General features: G+C 35.9%; 1 protein-coding gene across 3 annotated transcripts in view; it reads left to right on the plus strand.

Annotated features, from left to right (window-relative positions):
* Nucleotides 1-20,582, plus strand: part of FAM184A (family with sequence similarity 184 member A) — a 120,269-nt gene that overhangs the window by 92,609 nt on the left and 7,078 nt on the right. For 2 of the 3 annotated variants that reach the window (XM_060167577.1, XM_060167578.1), the window contains exons 9-12: nucleotides 6,293-6,505; nucleotides 8,518-8,671; nucleotides 12,352-12,479; nucleotides 13,844-14,028. In XM_060167577.1, coding sequence (XP_060023560.1) covers nucleotides 6,293-6,505; nucleotides 8,518-8,671; nucleotides 12,352-12,479; nucleotides 13,844-14,028 — 680 coding nt within the window. Of the gene's footprint in view, nucleotides 1-6,292; nucleotides 6,506-8,517; nucleotides 8,672-12,351; nucleotides 12,480-13,843; nucleotides 14,029-14,471; nucleotides 14,619-20,582 lie in introns of all 3 variants that reach the window. The other variant, XM_060167576.1, reaches the window with a different exon arrangement.

Raw genomic sequence — 20,582 nt, forward strand, 5'->3', positions numbered from 1 at the left:
CAGACATTTTACATGAGCATTTATGTAAGTTGTTGACGTAGTAAATTAGCCTTACTGTCCTCTACTAAGCCTGTGGTAGCAGTTTTTAATATTGCTTCATATATTTGAAAGTATTGCACTGAATATTAATATCACGTGGTTTAGACTTTGGAGTAATTTGTGTTGGCCTTTCTTGTCAAAATTAGTAAGTGTTCTGGCTCAACACAACTCCATACCTATAACTTACTGAAAAGCGAAATTATATTTACACATCCTATTTTTCAAATTGCTTTTTCTTACAAATTTTCTTGTTTTCACAAAAATGAATGAACCCTCTCACACAAAACCTCTACCCTAAAAAGCAAATCATTTTTGAAAAATCATGATTTATGGAACAGCCTTCTTCAAAAACACACAGAAGCACAAGATAAACAGTTCGCCAATATCTTGATAAATTGATCAAAACTACAGGAAGAAAAAACCATAGGTAATACTACTTGAGGAGAATATTTTGTTCTCCTCCTTGATCTCATAAAATGAACGGAGAACAGAGGACAAGTAAAAGGCCAGGGCTTCAAAGACTTCTCTAGACATTGCTTTAAGATTATCATTAGAGAACCAGCCAGAGTCTTTCATTTTATGAATTCTGGGGCAGTGGTTCTTGACTGTGCGTTAAAGTCATCTATGAAACTAAAAGAGAGTTATGTACAGCTTTCTGATAGACTCATATGTGTGTGCATTTAGACCATTTGTGGTTTTTTGGGGGGGGGGTTTGGTGCAGTGTTTATAATAGCAAAACCAGATGAGATGATCTGAATTTCCATCAGTAAGAATTAAAGTAATTATAGTGTATTTATACTTTGGAATGATGTCTATTAGGATACATTTGGCTATAAGCAGCAGAATACCCAGGTGACAGTGGCTCAAGCTGTCAAGATAATTAAGTGCTCAGGTACTTTCTGTACTTCTGCTTTGCCATGCTCAATGTGTTAACTTTTGGACCTCAAATTTGTCATGTCATAGTTGCAACATGGCTGCTACAGCTCCAGCTGTCATGTTCTTGAACAACTGTGCTAATGCAAGAGACTCTCCTTAAGCATTTTTTACTTTTATCAGGAAATAAAGTCTTTCCCCTCCCCCCCCAAGTTCCCCACATACTTCCTTTGAGCTTATTAACTAAAACAGAGTGATATGACCTTAGAGTTAGATTACCGTGACTTTCTTATCCCAGTCACAATTCACTCCTTGGTGCTGGGAGAGGGGCGTACCACCTTGAAGATAGGGATTTCCATTTAGTCCGTGAACAAACTCAAGAGTTCAGCTAACTGGGAAGAAAGGAAAAGGGGGAGATGGGCACCTGGGGAGGCAAGAAACAGTGCCTGCCATTCTCATTATATGTAGTCATTGGAAAGAATGGGGCATGCCTACATGTCATGGGTTATGTACCCTAGAAGTGTCACCGTGCAAGGAAAAACAAACCTCTAAAACCAAACTTGTTGGCCTCCCTAATGGAGAAATCATTGACCGTCATTGAGTAAATCCATGAGTATACTCATCTTGAAGGGAGCTACATAGACTTGAGTGTTTGAAAAGCCACTCCATCACATAGCAACACCTGCAGGTCGGGACACCCTCCCTCATGGTTTCACAAATGAAGTAGTGTTTCTTTCTCTGTGTAAGACATACGGAATGTCTGTCCCAATCAGCAGCCCCATGGGTCTCTGTTCCAGCTACCTTGGACATTAAGCACTGGTCTCTTGAGGTGTGCCCTGGGGACCCCAAGTAACTTTTGTGTGTAAGACATAGCCAATATTTTGTCATGTCATGGCAGCTGTACTCTCTACATGGTGGAAAGCATCCACCCGTTTACACACAATGTAGTAAAAAAAAAAAAAGCAAAACAGGAAATTATATCAAAAGAGAAATAAGTCGTAAGAGTCTGGGGAGATAACAAAGTGGTAAAACTGGTTACCCTTAGGGATTGGAATTTGGCAAGGAAAAGGGAAGGAAGGAGACTTTCACTTTCATTTTATAAACTACTTTATTTAAAAAAATTATTTTTCACAATGAACACTTATTACTTTGTTAGTTAGGAATAAAAATATATTAGGTAGCCTGGGCTCAATTCCAGACCTATTTAATCAGAATATCCAGGGATCAGGGCCTGGGCAAGTACATTTATTAACATCTACAGAGATAATTCTGATATACAGCCAGGTTTGAGAACCACAGATTACATTTACTATCTCAAGAAATGCTTTGTTTCGAGGATAAACTATTTGTATACTTTCTGTATTCTTTCATTTCTGTAATAAGAGTGATTTTTTTTAAAGGGGGGAAAAAAACCCAACAGTGCATCAGAAACGTAGGATGTACATAATTAATGACATATCTCATGTTGACATCCTATCATATCCAGTACCTCAGATTTGACGTTTCAGTTTCTATTTTGAGGGATTTCTGCAGGCACCGTTGTAGAGGTACAGAATCTTTGTGAAACTGCCTTGTAGGAAGTAGGTAAAGCTTTCCCTTCTTCAGAAAAATGTATCCACATGTTTTTAGTTTTGTCTTTTTGAAATTTTTACAACACTTTATTTTCAAAAAGATAGTATTTTAAATGGTAGAGATCAGAAGGTAGCAATCACTATCAGCAAAGTTTGGCTTTTAAAATTGTTTGAAAGTATCTGGTACCTCCTTGATCAGTAGAATATATTATATAATTCATATCTAAACTGCTGTGGTTAGAATTTTTTAATTAGGATTAAAATTTTTACTGAAATAAATATTCTCTTTGGTTTATTTAAGATCAGCAAAATAAAAAGCCTTAAGATTTAAAATTATAACAAATGTGTAGAAACTAGTACCATATGCTTCATAATTTGAAAATATAATTTGAAGTAACTACTACTTCTCATTTATTCAACACGTGCCTTTCTATAATACTGTAATAAAAGTATTGATCAAGGTTACCAAAAGTATTTAATGCAAAATCTACCATTCTCTTTTATTTTGAATTAATGAAATTTTATATTATTTGTATTTCCGTAGACTAAACTCTGCTGTTTTAAGTTATAGCTATAAAACATTAGTTCATTTTATGTTGCTTTGCTCATTTCTGTCTTTAAAGTGCCATGTAATTTTCATGCTGAATAAAGGCTGACAATATGATGCAATCTACTAATTTATTAATTTGTAAAAAGAACAAAATAAGTAAGTTTTGATGCTGCATTGCATGATAAAGGCTTCCTGCTTTTATAATTCATGTTACTGTCTTGAGCATGAATCCAAAGATTTTTAGATAGCCTTAATATTATTTTGGTGTGCTTTCAAAATTAAGAATATAAAATATATAAACTAAGTATACTTGAACACTAAATTGCATGATAATGTCTTTTTGCATATACTTTATGTTTTCTTGAGTATAGCTAATAAAGATTAATCATATATCCTAAAATGAAAAATATTACTTTGGAGTTCTTTCAAGGTAAAGTCTATTATGATATAAAATATTTAAGTGTATTTTATTTAAGCTTGAGAGGTTGGAAAGTGTGCTTAGATTTTAAATGTATAACTGTTATATTACTGTGGTACTTCATAATGTGTTATAATTCTTGATAAATTTCATCCTTAAATGGTTCAAGTGTGAGTCAAATTATAGTCAAATTAACATGTGGGAGCTCTTTTTGACACAGTGAACTTTTGAAGTAGGTATTTCAGAAAATAAGCTACACTGCTGTGAACTGATGGGCTTCTTATTAACCTGAGTGCACACTTCATTGGAGGACAGAATCCAGGGCCACTGCTAGCCCATATAGTGCCTGTGTACACATCAGAAAATCATGCCCGTTTTCTTTGAGTGGAGGCAGATGCGTACTAGGCCAGATGGCCTGGTGAGCAGTTCATTCACTGGGTAGATTAGTCCTCACGTGGCCAGTGGCCAGATAACAGCTTTGACAATATGAGTCATTATTCTACATGTAACAGTAGTCTTTTCCTAATGTTCTCATATGTGTTCTAACAAGTTGTCACCAGAGACAAGGTAGTCATGTGGGTCCCTGTGCTGGGTCTGGGACTAGGGTTGAGCTTGGGAAGAGAGTGGCTAGGTGCCTTCTCTATTTCAAGAACCACCTAGCTGGGAAGAAAATGGCTCTGTCACTTTACACATCAGGGTTCACAAACATTTTTATTGTCTTTTACCCTTTTATGATTTGTTTTTTCTTTCTGGATTGTGTTTAATATTCATTTCAGCCTGATTTTCTTTGCATAAAATGGTAAGAAATCACATAGTATAATTTGTTTTGGTCCTCCTTCTCCACAAATAAGGCTTAGCTGTTGCTTTCTCCTGCAGTTTTCACACTTGCAGGGTTTATTTGAGCTGTAAATCAGGAGTGCCACTGCCATTTAGAGGTGTAGGGAGTTGCATTGCCTGGGGTCAGAGTGTTGCAGTTCGCCAGTGACTCCAAACGTATGAAATAACCTCTGAAATCTTAGGCTTATGTAGAAATTAATAAGTAGAATTCATATAACTTTCAATAGGTAAACTTACTTCTTTGGAAATACGTTAAAACAGACTGAACAGGGCTTCCCTGGTGGCGCAGTGGTTGAGAGTCCGCCTGCCGATGCAGGGGACACAGGTTCGTGCCCCAGTCCGGGAAGATGCCACATGCCGCGGAGCGGCTGGGCCCGTGAGCCATGGCCGCTGAGCCTGCGCATCCGGAGCCTGTGCTCCGCAATGGGAGAGGCCACAACAGTGAGAGGCCCACATACCACAAAAAAAACCAGATTGAACATATGTCAGTTGTATCATTTCTCACCGGTGCTTGACCCTTTACACAAAGGCACGTGCTAACCTTTACAACTAATCCTGATGTATAACTTTGCTCAAAACCCTTCCAGACAGCTGTTATCCACCCTAAGCTCACTACAGTCTGTAACTGTTTCCAGCCGCTGACCTCTGACCTCTCCTGTCTTCCAGTTCCTTCTTTCTTTTCTTTCTTATTTTGCATCTCTGGTGATTCTCCACCCTTTATCTTTCTTTCCCAGGTACCTTCCTTGGTGAGACATGTGAGGCAGACTATATCTGCCTTCCATCAATCGAAAGAAAGTCTTTTCTCATTTACAAAAACTCACTTTAAAGTTCTCTCTTTCCATTAGCTTTCTTGGCCACAGAAACGGTTTTACTTGTGTATAAACACAGTATCTTAAGTTATTTAATGGAACACATTTGACACCTTTTTATCTGGTTCCCTTAAGTTCCCCTTAGCCTCAGACATCTAGAATATGATTGAGTTATCTAGTTTCAAGTTTATAGTTTCCTGTATATTAGAAGAGAAATAAATCAAATAAAAATTTGGTTTCAACAAATGTGTAAATGAACACACACACACACACACATACAGATGCATGTATTTTGTGCTTTTAGTCTTTAAAATGGACTTAAATTTAAGTATTTTAAAACACATAGAAGCAATGTGGACATATTAAGGGTGATTTGTCTGTTTTCAAAAGGAGGGACAAATCAGTTTTCCATAGTGAATGAAAAGCACCTGTCATTATTAGAAGGCTGTAACTGGAGGATTGTGAGGGGTTTGTGATTTTTAAAAAGCTTGAAAGTTTGAAATCCTTTGAATTAAATCAAAATTCAAAAATAAAAACCTTTTTTAATATAAGAATTCTAAATTATAAACTAATAAATCTTTTAAAGTGTAGTTTTTTAATCCTCAAATAATCTTAGCTAGCTTTCATTGAGCACTTACTACGTTGCAGGGGCCATTCTGAGTGAACTGTGTGTAGTAACCCTCTCCCCTCTGACACAGCCTGGTGAGGTATTGACAGTGACAAGTGGCAGAGCTACTATTTTAACTCAGAGCCCACAGTCCTAACTACTCAACTTTGCTGCCTCAAAAATAAGCAGTTTAACTTCTTATACTAGATAGTGTGATTCCGTAAAGTGACCATAACCTAGTAAATACGTTAGCATCTTTGTTTTTGTTTCACATCATGAATTTTTGTTGCAGTGCAGCACAGGTATTTGTTGTATTTTTAAAATGTGGGCTGCAGTGTTCTTTAGAGAGTCTACAAGCTTAATACCACTAAAACAGTCTATTTTTAGGATAATCACTGAAAACAATAAAAGTGGTAATACCTAAAGATTAGTTATCTGTGATATATTATAAAACATTTTAAGTGGACATTTTGTTAAGGCAATTATTTTGCTCTTGTTAGTATCTCTGAAATGTTTTTTTCCTTAGATAGGCAATATGTGAAACATGCCTTGTATTTATTCTTCTTTGTGTACCATTCTGTGGCATAGATTTCCTTGCTGAAACACAATCTGGAGATGCAGCTTTCCCAGTCTCAGACCTCTTTGCAGCAACTGCAAGTCCAGTTTACACAAGAACGACAACGACTTACACAAGAGCTTGAAGAATTAGAGGAACAGCATCAACAAAGACATAAATCTTTACAAGAAGCACATGTCCTTGCATTTCAAACTATGGAAGAAGAAAAGGAAAAGGAACAAAGAGTAAGTTTAAAGTGACATAAGTTCAAATGTAATCAACAGCCTAATAATTGTTAGCCTTCTAATTTTAAAGAGTTCATTTTTTGCTCCAAAAAATTATATATTGCTTTATTTGTGTTTTCTAGGCTATGACTTCTTGTAGGGGGTCACAGTAATTAAACACAGACACTAATTATACCCTATAGCAGACAAATTTTATTTCTGTTTCCCATGATATTGCCAAGTTCATGATGAAACTAATATACCGTCTGGCTTGTCATATGTTAACAGTGATGAAATAAATTTAGTTGTAACCACTGTAATCACTTAATACTATCTTGAACTTACAATAGTCTTTCATCAAATTTTTAATTTTTCTCTTTCAGTCTGGATCTACAAAAGACACATGTACCCAAGGAATTTATATTTTTTAATCTCACATTTTTGTCCCTCATACTTTTTCTTATGCACAGAAGTCACAATGAATCGAAATGGGAGACATTTTAGAATAGTATAGTTCCCTATATACAGCCCTAACAGCTATATGAAAAGTAGTGATACAAATAAATCACTAAAAAAAATACTTAAAAAGATACATTATTTGTTTAATTATATGCCAGAATTGCCCCATATCCATTATTTAGTTCTGTGTTAAAATGTTAGTTTGACATAGCCTTAGTGTGATTAATTTTGGTTTAGTTCACTTCTTAACACTGTATTTTTCAATTTCTTCTAGGGACCTTATGGATAAAGATAAAGATTTGATAGAAAAAGTGTTACTAATTTTCACCATGTATAGTTATTACAGTTATTATTTGGGTATAGATACTATTTTAAGAAATGGTATGTTATTTAAAGATTGTTAAAACAAAAAAGTCATATTCTTTTAAAAACAACTCATTTGCCTGTACAATAAGTTGTAGTCTATTGATCTTGTCCAGAAAATCAAGGAAGTTCCTTTGGTTAAAAATTCGACCTGTTCGCATTAACTAAATAATCTATTCATTGGATTCCATTTGTGAACTGTGATAACTTGTAAGCTTTCACATCAGTGCTTTAATTTTACACATTCAGTCTTTTCAAAATTGTAATCATTTTTCAAAAGAAATCGGAACTGGCAGTTTTATTGTCTGTCATTAGGTAGCCAAGCTTACCTGCGTCATGTTGTCTCTACGAGAAGTCCTTTATTTTTACCTGTATCCAAAGGAACTTACGCTGTACGTTTCAGAAAGGACATAAGTAGTCAAATAATTTTTAAAAGCAGCATTTTAGAGTAGTGGTTGAAGAAACACAGCCTTAGTTAGAATGTGGTATCTTTCTCAGAAACCTTTCATGTTATAGATTATAGTAAGGAAAACCCTTCCTGGCTGAGTGCTACAGTTCACTCTAAACTTGAAGTACCCTGAGCTCTGTTTTTTTTCTCTTGTGGCCATATATCTTCTCTTCGTCTTGGCCACGTGTAGTGTGTTCTCTCTGGCTAGGCTTTTAAAATTAATCATATGAAGGGCTTTAGTTCACTTTTCCAGCTGCCTCCTCTAGCTTTTGCTTCTGTTCACAAATGCAGGAGCAAAGAATGACTACAGAAAATCGCTACAAAAATTTTGTTAAGGTTGGAGTAGGAAAAGCCCTCATCTCTCTTTTCCTGATCAGAAGATCTTTTCTGATCTGCCCTCCCCCACCTCTTTCCTAAGTCTAAGTCTGCACACAGAGGAATTATTCATTCATTTTAGGTGGTTTATGTCCCTTAGCAGCTTCAGAAAACAGCTTTATTTGAAAACTGCCTTCGGTAAAGGGTCTGTATCCCAATTCGAACACTGTATATTGACTCAACCTGATTTCATGATGATTATTCTACTGAAGTGAACCTACTAATTTATTTTCTAATGATGATCATTTATATCTAATATTCATGAAAATGAATTAAAAAGACTTGTTTTCCTCGAATAATAACTGAGTTTTAGTAATTTTTCTATTTTGTTTCCATTTCCTTCCCTATATTCTAGCATAATAATTTGAATATGTTTCTCTCATTCTAGGCTCTTGAAAATCACTTACAACAGAAACATTCTGCAGAGCTCCAGTCATTAAAAGATGCACACAGAGAGTCAATGGAGGGCTTCCGGACAGAAATGGAACAGGAACTTCAGACGCTTCGGTTTGAATTAGAAGATGAAGGAAAGGCTATGCTTGGTATTTTGAAAAGATTATAATCCTGTCATATTTATTTTTACATCCTTCTAACTTAAAATTCAACAAGAAATCACAAAGTTTTATTCTTAATTTTTGAAACATCAAAATGAACATCTAAGTGTTGTTCATATTTTATTTGAAGCTACTGGGTGAAGGAGCAAGTATGGCAGAGTAGAATGGATAGAACACAACCAGTAAATTGAGGTCCTCTCAACGTTCTCCATACTCTGGCTGTGTAAGCAACACCCAATGGTGCTTCCATTTGTCATTAAGGGACTAAACGGAGTCAGAACATTCAGGTTTCCCACTATCCAGTGACTGAAGGGAATAGATAAGGATGGAGCCGCATGTCTTTAGACTAGATCATCATATTGGGTTTTTTTAAGGATTTTGTTTTAATGAGAAAAGTCATGTCTAGGTCTGACTCTTTGGATATTTTCCAGAATTTTTATTAAATGGACTTTTATCTTTGAGGTATTAAAATCACTATAGTTTTTATAGGAGATCAATTGAGTTTGGAAGAAAAACTGAGTATGTATTTAAAGGATTTTTTGTTTGTTTTTTAGTGTCATTCAATGACTTTTTATTCCTGTCATCTCATTTTCCTTCTGTTTGTGTTTTTTTCCAAATTCTCCTAGTGTTTTTGACGTCTTTTGTCACACCTCAGTGGCACACTCTTTTCCAAGTAAGAATTGAGAAAAGAAGACCAAAGTGTTCTGAATATTTGGGGCCTCAAAGGGAAAACCAGTTGACCCAATTCATCTTCTCTACTATTGCTGGGAGTTCTAGGCCAAGTCGTTATAGTCCTCTCCTCTTCCCGAGGAGAGGTAAAAATGGGCGAAGTGTTGGAACATGTATCCACTGAAACATGATTTAAATACATTTGTCTTTGTAGACAAAAGACTTCTTGTGGTTTCTTAAACTTTTTATTTTGAGATAGTTGTAGATGCACATGAGATTATAAGAAATAGCACAGAGAGATCGTCTGAACTTCTTACCCAGTTTCCTTCCATGGTAACATTTTCAAAACTAAAGTGCATGTCACAGCCAGGGTGTTGACATTGATACTGTCAAGACACAGAACATTCCCATCACCATGGTATCCCTGCTGCCCGTTTATAGCCACATGTACTTCACTCCCTGCGCCCACCATTAATCTCGTCTCCATTTCTATAATGTTGTCATTTTAAGAATGTTGTGAATGGAATTGTACGATACGTAGCCTTTTGAGATTGGCTTTTTTCACTCAGCATAATTCTCTGGAGATTCATGCAGGTTGTTGCATGTATCAATAGTTTGTCCCTTTTTATTGCTAAGTAGTACTCCATGGTATTGGCCTACCATATTTGTTGTCCTTTACCTACTGAAGGACATCTGTGTGTTTTCAGTTGTGTGCAAATTTAAGTTTTTATTTCTTTGGGATAAATGCCCAGGAGTTGAGTTGCTGGGTCATGTGATAATGGTGTGTTTAGTTTTTTAAGAAACTGCCACTGTTTTCCAGAGTGATTATTCCATTTTACATCCCCACCAGCAATGTATGAATGATCCAGTTTCTTCACATCCTCACCAGCATTTGATATTGTCATTATTTTGTTATTTTAGCCATTCTGGTAGGAGTGTAGTGATATCTCATTGTGAATTTTACTTTGCTTTTCCCTAATGGCTAATGGTGTTGAACATTCTTCCATGTGCTCTTTTGCCATTTGTGTATCTTCTTTTCCAATTGTATTGTTTCTATTTCTACACACACATCTATGGCTTCAATGGCCATCTGTTGTGCTTGTGACTCCAAATATGTATTTCTAGACCAATCTGCTTTCCTTGTGAATTAGATTTATATTATTTACTGCTTATTACACTGTTAGATATTCTAACTCACACTCTGTTTTAAAATATTAGCTCACCATCTCCTTCAGGTCTAAAATATATTTCCATTCCCATACCTCCCACTTGAATTTATGATATCACTGTTTACTGAGTTGCCAAAACCACGAATCTGGGAGATGCATTCAACCTTTTTTCTTTTGCTTGCATGTCGTGTTATTCCCTCCTCTTAAATATTCTCTGTATCTATTTCCTCTGCTTTCATCCTTTCGCCACCCTTAATTCAGGGTTGTATCATTTCTCACCTGGATTATTACCGCAACCTTCTTGCTGATCTTCCTTCCCACAGTCCATTCTCCAAACTCCAGTTGGGTTAATTTTTTTTTTTTTTTTTTGCGGTACACGGGCCTCTCACTGCTGCGGCCTCTCCTGTCGTGGAGCACAGGCTCTGGATGCGCAGGCTCAGCGGCCACGGCCCACGGGCCCAGCATCGGCAGGCGGACTCTCAACCACTGCGCCACCAGGGAAGCCCCAGTTGGGTTAATTTTTGCAAGACTCAAATCTCACCATGTGACTTCCCCACTTTAAATCCTTCAGTGATTCCTCATATCCTTCACCAGGTCCTGTCAATTTTTCCACTGAAGCAGCCCTTAACAGCAGGGGAAACTGAATTTATGCTCTACATGAGGGTCTCGGGAGGAGCCTAAGTTGACTTGCTACAAGCACAGCATTTCTTTGAAGTCTCATGTTTCAGCTTTGAAATTTGTAACTTGTATTTTACTCATATATTCAGTGTTAACATTAAAAACAGTGGCTTTTCCAAAAATCTTCATGTAAAATTCATGTTTTGGAAGATGATCATGTGTACTCTAAAAGTCCCTCAGGCACACTGCCACACACATCTTAGTTTGAGGACCATGAATGTAAACATGGAGTGAAAATCATTTTGTACTAAAACTTTCTCAGGCTGGGCTCCGTTTTCTTTCCAGTATGACCACTTGCTCTGTGGGTGCCTGCCATACCAAACTTCTTATAGCTTGTCTGACAGAGCTGGTTCTTTCTGCTTTTGCATATGTTACTCCTTCTTCCTGAATGCTTTTATCTTTCTCCACTTGGAGAACCCCAGCTCAGTCTTTTAGACTGTGTTACTGTGACAATTCCTTTGTTGATAGCATCCCCAGTTTCCCTCTCCTAGGAAATCTGGGTTCTTACACCGCCCTGCTTTCATTATAACTGAAACACTGTATTTCATTATAATGTTCATCTCTGATATCCCACCTAATTCCTTGATGCCCTTCCCTCTAGCCTGTGCAATTATAAGAACAGGGTCGTATTTTATTCTCCCATAGTATAGTACCTGGCATTCAGTAAGTGTGGATTGTATGAAATAACCTCAAATTCAGATAAAAATAATGACTTCGAAATCACTAAGAACAATCACCAGACAGTGCTTAACATCTTTGAGGGATATCATGGAAGAAGTCTTACGTGGGTGGGAAGTTGCCTCCTAAATATACATTATAGTACCATTCAACCCTAAAATGTGTTATTCTACTAGTGAGTGAGAAGAGTTAAAAATTTCCTCTCCACTAGCACCTTACTTGCAAACTGAAAACATATATAGAAAACCTTGATCCATTTGAGCAGCTGAAAATTTTCTTACCCTCTTCAAAGCCAGATGACCTCTAAATTTATATTTTATGATAGTATGCAGTATTTTAAGAGGCATAGACAATCCTATGATATTTTAATGGGAATATGTGTCCTAATTTTAAAAAGTAATACTCTTTTATGATGTTTATCTAAAATACTAATATTTTAAAAATACACAAAATCTTTTTTTCCTTGGATTCCAGCTTCTTTACGCTCAGAACTAAACCATCAACATGCAGCTGAAATTGATGTGTTACGGCATCATCATCATCAAGAATTGGCCGCTGCTAAAATGGAATTAGAGAGAAGTATAGATCTCAGCAGAAGACAGGTAAAGAACATCCTGTTCTGTGATGTCTTAAATAAATGCGAATAGATTTGAATGTTCACAATTTTCTGAAAATTATTTTGTAATAACTAGTATTTTCACTAGTAATTACTTACTATCTATATTAAAGAGTTTTATTTTTAAAGGGAGTTAGGTAATTCAACTTTAGTATAATGGTTTATTTTATGACCTTTTAATTGAATATTTTGAATTTTATTTGCATCTTGAGTGAACAATGAAATGTAAATAATACAGAGTGAAAACAGAATACTATAAAACAGCAGTGTCTGTCCAGTAGAACTTCCCATGATTAGGGACCTCTTCTGTATCTGTGCTATCCACTATGATAGTCACAAGCCAAATATGTCTAGTGTGACCAAGGACCTGAATTTTTAATTAAATTTTACTAATTTATTTAATTAATTTCAGTTAATTTAAACAGCCATATCAGATAGCACAGCTATTGAAGTAACAGGTCCTTAGGAAAAAAAGATAATTTATATGTCCATATCACTAGCACAGCTACTATTCACACTTTTTAAATTTTGCTCATTAGCCAAGTGTACTTTCTTTAATTAGATGGTTTGTGATCCTGAATGTATGTCTGGATGAATGGATTTCTAGTCATAGTACAATGAAGGCTATTCCCTGTTTATTAGTTTATTACTTATGACTTTCACTTTGTTAGTCTTCAAATACGTTAAATGATCAGCTCAAATTTTTCTTCATTACTAGAAAGTTTTAAATGAGCCACCTTATAACCATGGAGGGAACTTATATTCTCTCCAACTAGGCTGCTGCTGAAATTGACAATGTCTAGGCCTGCAGAATTTGCAGAAAACAGTGACTTGTAGGAAAATGGAAGCGAGCTTATCTGTCAGACAGGATAACTACTAGACCGGCATGAAGCAGACAAAGTCTTCTAAGCAATGGGATGTGTATATACTGGGATGGCCTCCATAGATGCAGGTCCTTTTAAATTAAAGGACGATGGCAGCAGCATTTTACTGCAAGACCATGTAACTTATTGAATACTTAAGAGCCCTGTATTCTAATATCGGCTCTGCCATTGATTATAGATCATCCTTGGACAAATCATCTCTTGGGTATTGGTTTCTTCAACAGTAAAATGAGGGAGATGTGCTTATATGGTCTTTTGGGTCCCCTGTGGCCCTGTGGCATCCATATAAACACTTCTTGTATATTGATTATGAAAATAGAGGAGGCCTCGAGGTTCCCTTATTTCAGCAGTTTGCTTTTGAAGCAATGTCAGATTTACGTTTGACATTCCAGTATGTCATTTTCTTTCCCTTAAACACAGAAAGTAAATATGCAGAAAACTTCTAAGAACTATTTGTATTTTTCAGAGTAAGGAGCACATAAGTAGAATAACAGATCTACAAGATGAAGTAAGGCACAGAGAGCATCACATCTCAGACTTGGATAAGGAAGTACAGCACCTTCATGAAAATATAAATGCCCTAACCAAAGAATTGGAACTTAAGGGAAAAGAAATTCTCAGAATAAGAAGTGAATCCAACCAACAGATGAGGTATGCCTTCAGTCACCACAGAAGGAATTTGCAGTGTTACCTGAAAGACTGTTGCAATGGTATTTAGCAATACATGCCTATTTTTATGACTAGATAGCCTTCTAGTAAGATATTGAGGACCACTTTTTACTTTATTTGTTGACTATGTTATAATTTGGATGTAGAAGAAATGTTTATATTTTGAAAGATGTATATACATTCACTAACTTTGGAAATTGTATGTAATTAACTAAAATCTTTTAAAAATGTTATTTTAAAAAGCATTAAAGGAGACAACTTTACCAAGCTAGAAGATTAGAGCAAAGTAAGTACTTTACTTTAGGCTGTTTCCACTAATTTTCTGTATATTATACCTAAAACCATTTCAAATCTGTTAGAATATAGAAAGTTTTGAAAGCTCGACTTCAGAATAACGTTTTCTTAACTAAAAATAAATTAAACAGGTTGCATGAACAAGATTTAAACAAGAGACTTGAAAAAGAGCTGGATGTCATGACAGCAGACCACCTCAGAGAGAAAAATATCATGCGGGCAGATTTTAATAAGACTAACGAGCTACTCAAGGAAATAAATGCAGCTTTACAAGTGTCGTAAGTCGCATTATATTAAAGAAAATTCATGTGTGGACAATAAACTGAGGAGCACTGTGTCTAACCTCAGATTAGCTAGTCTTTTGAATCTAATTAAATGATACTTTAAAAAGAAAACTTAAGTGCTGTATTTACAGATGGTAACTGCAATATGATGTATTCTTTAATTACAAGAAGGCAGTTGAACAATTATGTTTTATGAGCTGCTACTGCTGTGGTTCCACTAGGATAATATTTGTCCAAAGACTGTCCCTCAGGATCATGAACCTATCATGCCATGGTGAAAACTCAAAAGATACCCATTATGTAATGTTAAGTAAAAAGAGCATATGGTGACCAATGGGGTTATTATGATCCTATATATACACTAATAATACATATTTTACAAAAGTATCAAAAGATCTTAAACAAATACAAACTTTAATGGTAGTGATTCCATCTATGGACTGGATTAGGAGGTATTGGAGATGGAGAAGAGCAAAAACTTCCTTTTTATTTTATATACTCTACTTACACATTGTTTGAATTCCTACAACAAGCATTTGATTGTTTTATGATTTTAAAAATCAATAAATGTAAAACATCACAAAGTTAGTACTCATATATAGTAGCTCCAATATCATTAAAACTTAAAGTTCTAATTATTGCTTTATGTTTTAAAAAATATTTAATAGCCCCTCTCTTTCCTACACACTTACTTATAAACTTCTATAGCTAATGCACCTGGCATTCACTCCATCTCTGTGGCCTAAACTGTGGTCCAGTTTAAGTTATCTCAGAAATAATTTACTCTAAGCTGCTGCAATGGTTTATTCACTTTCAGTCTCTCCTCTTACAATCAATTAAAAAGCCTTCATAAAAAAATATAAATATCTCCATATACTTCAATAAAGTCAAAATAGTGACTTAATCCCATTACCCTCAGTGTCAAAGTCAAACTTAAACTCTTAGCTCCAGCGTGCCGTCTCCTGCCTCATCCCACAGTCACCTGTATTCCCTGTCTGCTACCTTTGTGTCAGCCACACTGACGCTCACAGTTTCCTTCTAAGAGTCTCCTGTGTTATCCTCTATAGTCTAGAATAAGCTTCTATGTCATTCCTACCTATTACCTTCCTCCAATCTAAAAATCATCTTGCATTTCATCCATTTAACCAGCTAAGCCTCCCAGTAAGTCTTGTTAAATTTGTACCACATATGCCCACATTCACTTCAGCTGAAAGAGAAAACAGACCCCCAGTCACTGGCATTTACTTCAGAGGCCTCTGAGGTGAGGTGTTCTTTCTAATGGACACATACAGAATTTTCACATCAGTAGGCACTCAATGAATATTTCACAAATAAAATCTTTGAGGATTCCCTATAATATTTACCACTTCATAAAGTTACCCTTGAAATGGTAAAGAGACTCATGAGGTCATTTCCCCAGTCACAGTGATTCTGGGTGTTTGCAGTTATTGGGGGTAATTTTTAAATCTTGTGGGCTGCAGTAAGAGCTTGCACACCTGCCGTGTCGAAAAGCTCAGTCTCAGGTATTTTGCAGAGATGAGTTACAGTGAACCCCAGTGACCACAGTGTTGTTTATCAGGCAGAGGCTAAAATCCTGGTATCGCCCTCTTTATACTCTGAGAAAACATGCTCACAGAAAGAATAACCTCTGTCTGTCCGTGTGTCCGGTCTCCTTAGGAATGTTACGTTACAGAGTAAGGGTTATATCTTTGTTTTTACTTTATTCCGTTTTTTATGGTTTTGCGCATTATGAACTTTCAGTAGATAGAAGATAATTTAGTATTTTAATATTCATTTTTAATCAAAGGATTAGTGTGACTCATAAGTCAAATATTTTATCTGTTTTTGTAGATCTACCATTTGTTTTCTACTTCAAATAGGTCTATGCTAACCGACCATATTTCTTTCTTCACCTGCTGTCATTATGTAATTAACCTCTAGTCTTAGGTATCTACTCATTTAGTTAAAAACAAACACATATACAACTGTATTTAGGCTAGCAATGTCTAGTAGATTTTTCTGTAATAACAAAAATGTGCTGTATCTGCTCCGTTCGGTATAGTAGCCGCTAGCCACAGAGGCTGTTGAGCACTTGAACAGTGGCTGGCGCAACCAAGGAACTGAATCTTTAACTTCATTTAATTTTAATTAAGTTAAATGTAAATAGCCACATATGGGCTAGTGGCCTCCATATTGAAAAGCACAGTTTTAGACAGGTGGATATTTCTGGTGCATATCCTCAGATGCAGCCTGCTGGGATCTGCTGAGTGGTTTGGATTTAAACAGATGGAAAGCAGGGAGGGTCCATTCCAGTTTAAGGAACTGGGGAGAACAACTTTTGAACTACTCTCAGCCTGTTTCAGAGAACTAAGGGTACCCTACTGAAGTTCCTAATCAACTGCATGCTGACTTTAAAACTTCAAAATCGGCAAAGCCCTGTGGATTCTTGGCAGTGGGTATGGTGGAGGGACTGGAGGGGCACGGGTCAGCCTGCCACCTGAAGCCTGCAGCTGAGGGGCCTCTGGAGCAGCTGGACATTTCTTCTGTCCCTGCCCCAAACCTCGTTGGACTCCAGGGAAATGAAATGGGGACAAAAGTTTAAAGGAGGGACCGTACCCTCTAAACATCGTTGAAATGGTGGTAAGAGTTCTGTGTCTCTTACGGAATTATTACTAGAAATCCTCTAGTGCTGGGTATTAAAGTCTACTTAGGTTTTCAGATATGCTACAGAAATTGTTTTATTTTCTTGAGTGGTATAGTATCTTAGTAAAAACATTGTATCTAAGAAATATGTCGTGGTTTTTGTTTTAGAAACAAATGAGGATGGGCTGTTTTAAAGAACTTTAAGCTAAATGTAAATATACACAGAACTTGGAGTCATGGCAGATCTTTATTATGCACAAAAGGTAGTTTGGTTCAGAGATTATTATTGTTTAGGGTTATTTTACCTTAACTTCTCACTGTACTGAAGCCAAAAGGTAATTTCTTATTGGGGGAAACATTTGAGTTTCTGTACTTGGACTTTAAGTAGGTCAGTAATACCTGATTAAAAAGAAGCTCTCCACCACACCAGAATTACTTATTCCTTAAAAGTTGTTTGAGTTTTTTAAATCTATAATACCCTAATAGTTATAATAATACCCTAATACCATACAGCTTATTTTCATAATCTTGTGAGGTAAGGATGAAGTCTTTCTATTGTCACAAGTCTGAATCTGTGCCTGTAATTTATGGGAAAGAGAAGTTTGACGTTAAGCTGCTTGAATTACTATATTTCCTTTACCTTAAGGCTGTAGGAGATAGTATACTAGAGTTCTTTCATTTTATACAATTAAAATTCTAAAATAGATATGACTATTTTAGAATTTAGTCATATTTTAGAAATTAGTCATTAGTGACTAATAATACTGTTGTTTGGCTCTAAAATCTCAACTTACTGATTTTTTTTTGTCATTTATTTTAAAAGTGTGGAAGGACTATCAACTGGGAAACTTTTTTACACAGCTTTTTATGCATTCATATTTTTGGTTTGTGTTATCCATGAGCCATAGACACTGACCTATATATTCTCAGAGCCAAAAAAAAAAAAAAATCAGGGCATGCGTGCCTGGGGAGAATCAAGCAGTGACCCTAATTAATAATTTTATATGTTCTACTTCTGTCTGTCCTCTCTTTGTATTACTTCTAATGGGAATCTGTATTTTGAGTAAAAGTCTGTATGTACTTGTGTGGTTCCCTCAAGGCAGTTATTTCCCAGGCTTTAATCCTTCCTATACAGCCTTTGGGAATTTGGTCATTTCTGGCTACCTATGATATTATTGTCTTAATATTTTTAATTGACTTGTTTTAACTTAATCAACTTTTCCTGTTAAATTTTTAACTCTGCAGTAAAACCATTATCACTACTGAAAAATTTCACCCATTATTCTAAATAGAAGTTAAGCCATAACTATATAAATGTGACTTCCGTGAAAATACAACAGTGTTATTAGATCCTGGCTAGCACTGATGCTTGAGGCCTGCCTGAGTGCTGTGAAACAGCGTAATAAGCATATATGCTATGAAGACCAGTCAAGATACACAGAACCTAACAGACTTTCTCCTTGTGGTCAGAAAGATTAAAGGAGAACAAACTAAACTGTCTCCTGTATCACTAGTCGTTCACACCTAGTCTTTGGGAAGCAGCTGGCTTAGAGAGTTGAGTGGGGCAACTGAAAGGGAAAATGTTGACTGCCCGGTGTTGGCGTGAATGGGCATCAGAAGAGGACGAAGTGTGCTTCCCCCATCAGGATTTTGAAAGACTAATAATTCTTGGAATATGTTTGCAGGTTAAATCTACATCATATTACTTGTTCTCTCCTTTAATGCTTTCCCATTTGTGTTTATATGGATGTTTCTTCAGTTTAATCAATTATTTTTTTCCCTTTACTATCCAGGTATCTTTTAAAAAATTTTTTGGTGCTGTAAAGGTATTTTGTGGAGAAGATTAACTGATAATAATTTTGTAGGTAAAGAATGTTGAAACTAAACAAAAACATACACTGGAATTTAAGTTCAGAGACCTTTATTATGCAAAAAAGGTGGTTCAGGGATAGTAACTGACTATTTTAGACTCACTTTACCTTAACTTCTCATTGTACTGGAACAAAAAAACATAATAGTTATTGTTTTTGTTTTTTTTAACTTTACAAATGAAGTACATGTATTTATTTACACCCCAAGAAGATGCTTTCTGAATTTTCCATACTTAAAAGCAACATTCAGAATTATTCTAAGACATCATAGTTTTAAATAAGGCTTTAAATTGAGTTTTTTAGTGACCATTTACTACCAAGTATTTTTGTTCAGCTGCAGGAAACAGTTCAAAAATCTTGTACCTTGTTTTTACTGATAAAGAAAGTACTCCAGTGACATCTTGTGGCTACTCTGGTATGAAACGCAAATGCCTTTTTCCACGTTTCTCAAGCTTTTCAAAACCGTTGCCCATAAAATATAAAACTTTGCCCATATAATGCCACATCATGATAAAATGCAAGGTTAGTTTATGTGAGCTCAGTGAATTGTCACAGAAGAACAAAAGTGAAGATAATGAAACTAGCCTCACACTGAACTGACGAAGTCCCAACTGATCCTGAGAGTCACTCCCTAACCCCACACTTCCTCTCCCTCATACCTCCCTACTTCCCAGATTAGAACTTTAGCCATGGGGCTGGGTAGGGAGCCAAAAATGTTATCTCCAAGTCTTTGGCTTGAGCTGAGTTAGTGGAATTTACTAAAAGTACTCAAATGCACAGATTCTGGTATGCCTCTGGAACTGGAGGGTGGGAGTGGATCACTGATACCTAGAGGATAGATCATCTAGAAGTTACTTAATATTTGTTGACTGAATAAATTTTTCTGTGACTCTTCATTAACCATAATTTTGTTGAGCTTAGTTTATTCTTCGTATTTGGAAAACAAGTTTTAAGATTGTTCTAATTATTTGAATTTTCTAAAATCGAGAGTGCTTTTTTTCAAACTACACTAGCAGTTTCCATTTGCACCCTCTTCATTCTGCCGTGTGCTATATTCTTAGACTCTGCAGGGTCCATGGCACCTCTGCTCATAAAAAATGGCCTCTATTCTAGAGTCTTCAGTGGCATTTAGTTCTATTACCTTCTCATTTCATTCAGGGCAGAACAGGCCTAGAAGGAAATATGATTCTTCTTTTATCTGATGAACTGGGTTTTTTTTTTCCAGTTTATATATTCAGTGTATTAACTGATATGCAGAATTTGTAAACTGCATTTCCCATAAACCAGGAAAGAATGATGTCATATGTGTGTGTCCTTTGTACCCCTTTCCTCTGTATCTTCTGTCCTTTTTATATATGTTAACAAACTTTATGTCATCACACAATATCATATATGTGGTAAGTTCTCCTAATAATAAGCCTACATTTCCAGCATCAAGCCTGCA

The sequence above is a fragment of the Lagenorhynchus albirostris genome, chromosome 12 (genome assembly GCF_949774975.1).
Source record: "Lagenorhynchus albirostris chromosome 12, mLagAlb1.1, whole genome shotgun sequence".
NCBI classification, from domain to species: domain Eukaryota; kingdom Metazoa; phylum Chordata; class Mammalia; order Artiodactyla; family Delphinidae; genus Lagenorhynchus; species Lagenorhynchus albirostris.